Source organism: Microtus ochrogaster, chromosome 18 (assembly GCF_000317375.1).
Source record: "Microtus ochrogaster isolate Prairie Vole_2 chromosome 18, MicOch1.0, whole genome shotgun sequence".
Taxonomy (NCBI): Eukaryota; Metazoa; Chordata; class Mammalia; order Rodentia; family Cricetidae; genus Microtus; species Microtus ochrogaster.
This window is the reverse complement of record NC_022020.1, coordinates 10,831,621-10,834,717: the sequence shown is the minus strand read 5'-3', so window position 1 is coordinate 10,834,717 and position 3,097 is coordinate 10,831,621. Positions and strand designations below refer to the sequence as shown.

Below are 3,097 nucleotides of genomic sequence, written 5' to 3'. Positions count from 1 at the left end.
ATTTTTACTTTTATTTTTTGCTTTTTGAGACAGGTTCTCTGTATCTTTGACCTGGAATAACTCTGTGGACCAGGCTGTCCTTGAACTCTCAGAGATCTGCCTGTCTCTGCCTCCCAGGCATTGGAATTAAAGGTGTACCTACTACACCTTGAACTCACAGAGATCTGTTTGTCTCTGCCTGGGAGATGTGATGTGGGAGTGTCATATATCACACTCATGACACTTATTTCCCTTTTGGAAGTTGGTAAAGCTAACTAATTATAGTTCCTTGAATTGATAGCACTTTCCACTTGAGAAGTGACTAGTTTTCATGTATTGATTGCATAGTACTAGAGCAAGGCACCTTCTCTGGCATGTAAATGCTGTTAAACATCACAACGTTCCCCTAAAGAACAGCAGCAGAGTCAAGGTTCTACTTATAAAGATGCCATGTTTGCCTAACAGTTACACTTTCTTTGTTTTCAGTTAATTGACAAATACCAGTTGAAAATAAAAGTGCAGGACATGGATGGCCAGTATTTTGGCTTGCAGGCAACAGCCACCTGCATCATCACTGTCGGAGATGTGAATGACAACCCTCCAACCTTCACTCGCACTGTGGTGAGTGTGTGCTGTTTGTTAGAGAGAAATGCATGGCTGTCAGCTTGAAAGTGTGCACATCTCTTTGTGTCCCATTGTTTGGCAGGATATGCTCACAATGATGTGAAAGTAGCTTGGGGTTAGTTTTAAACATGAGGACATGTGCTCTGGGATTTGTAAGAATGAGTTTATTTCCCATGGTGATCTTGTTTTGTGATGATTAATTGATGAAGCTTTTCTCTTTTTTTTTTTTTCTTTTAGTATGAGACATCAGTGGAAGAAAATACAATTGATGTGGAAATCTTACGACTTTCTATCCAGGATAAAGATTTAGTTAACTCTCCTAACTGGAGAGCTAATTACAACATCTTAAAGGGCAATGAAAATGGAAACTTCAAAATTGAAACAGATCCCAAAACCAATGAAGGCATTCTGTGTGTGGTTAAGGTAAGGATTAATTAGCAAATTAGATATTTGTGATTTATAATAGAGAATCACAGGCAAAGATTTAATGGGCAGAAAGATATTTTGGTTAATGGAAACATGAAATACATAATATAGCTAATTATACTATTTTATTCATATAGATTAAACGGAGTGAGCATGTTCACTGTGAGTAGCTGTTAGTACGCTTTCTATAGCTGTGATAAACATCATGAACAAAAGTCAGCCGGGGAGGGAGGCTGCTTTTTCTCCATGCTTCCACTTCCATGTTTTTATAGCCCGTCACCAAAGGAAGTCAGGGCAGGAACTCAAGGCAGGACCTTGGAGGCAGGAGCTGGAGCAGAGACCACGGAGGGACACTGCTTATTGATTTCCTCTTTCTGTTTGCCTAGTTTGTCTTCTTAGATACTTCAAGAACACCTTCTCGGGTGGCCCCACCTACAGTGCGCTGGGCCCTCCCACATCAATCATTAATCAAGAAAATGCTCCATTGGTTTTCCTACAGGCCAGAGTGATGGAAGCATTTTCTCAGCTGAGATTTTTTCTTCCCAGATAACTCTAGCTTGTAGGAAGTTGGAGAAACCAACCAACAGAGCCTTGACAAAGACATGATTTTAAAATGTGTTTATTTGTGTTTTATTCATGTGGCATAGTATGCATTTTCTTACATATATTTTAACACTTTAAAACTTAGCATAGCATTCACAGTAATGGACAGAGCCAGTCTTTTACAGACTATTCTTTTTGTTCCCAGGGCAAGGAGTAAGTACGTATTGAATTTCTTAAATGAGTCATAGCTGGTTAGACCCACAGGGAGACTATCACTGGGTCTATTGCTCTGTATCTTGTACATAGTACAGTCTTATCATGCAGGGTCTTAGCATGCAACTCAAGCAGTTTGTGACATACCCATTTCCAAAACATCTTTCGGTTATTATTTTGCACATAAGAGTCAGACCTGGTAAATGAAGCAACCCAAGATATTTCAACCTTAGATGCTTATATGGCAGCATTAAGTTGAACATGATCCCATCCTGGTCTGGAACAGTGATTCTTGACTTGTGGGTCATAACCCCTTTGGGGATCAAATAACCCTTTCACAGTGGTCCCTGCATATCTGGTATTTATATTACAATTCATAACAGTAGCAAAACTACAGTTATGAAGTAACAATGAAATGGTTTTATGATTGGGGTCACCACAACATGAGGAACTGTATTCAAGGGTTACAGCTTTGGGATGGTTGAGAACCACTTGTTTAGAGTGTTTTCCTTTTGTACACGTTCTCAAGGACTGTGGATCAAAGATGATAAATCCATTTTCCTCCCAATGATACAAATTAGCTTTAGTTTCTGGGTTAGTTTCTGTTTCAAAACAACAAAGAAAGCCCTTTAAATCCCATGTCTTCCTTGACCCCACTGATGCCCCAATCCCAATAACAGACTTTATCTCTGGGTCATTTCTGTCAACTGCTCCTGTTACCTTAGCAACCATCAGATTAAAGGATACTTGCTCTTGACTTTGGAGGAAGATATTTCAAAAAGGAACAAATAATGACTCTAAGCTTTCTATACTCTTGTTTCTCCACTGTTGTGGTGTTCAACTCTGTTGGAAAAGACCAAAGACTTAGACTCAATTTAGATTGAGGTTAAATGAATTTATTCTTACTGCTAGCAGGGCAGCAACCTTGGAGTCAAACAGCATGCCCTGCTGAAGGCCCAAAGGAGGGCTTATAGGTGGATACTAAAGGTGTACATTATAATTATCTATGGAATCCACAGCTGGGCAAGAGGATTGTTTCACCGCCCTCAGTTGTTTCTCTTTCCCACCGTATAGTAATGAAAAGACCACTTCATCCCAGTCCTGCAGTGATAAGCAAGTTTATAGAAGCCAAAGTAAAGCAGTTCATATCTTATAGCTGGAGCACCATTGTCTAATTCTTATTCCATTTTAATATGGCACCATATCAATTTTCTTTAGCCCTCACAAGGGAGTTATGTGCAAATTATTACACAGGTCAGAGCATTCTGGGGCAAGTATCACTAAGGGCTGGGATACAGCAGTTTATTTCTTT

The 3,097-nt window shown here is 39.5% G+C and overlaps 1 protein-coding gene across 1 annotated transcript in view; it reads left to right on the top strand.

Annotated features, from left to right (window-relative positions):
- LOC101994793 (desmocollin-2) overlaps window positions 1–3,097 on the top strand; it is a 39,602-nt gene that overhangs the window by 21,781 nt on the left and 14,724 nt on the right. The window contains exons 8-9 of the mRNA XM_005355798.3: window positions 466–600; window positions 841–1,026. Of these exons, the coding sequence (XP_005355855.1) occupies window positions 466–600; window positions 841–1,026 (321 nt within the window). The remainder of the gene's footprint in view (window positions 1–465; window positions 601–840; window positions 1,027–3,097) is intronic.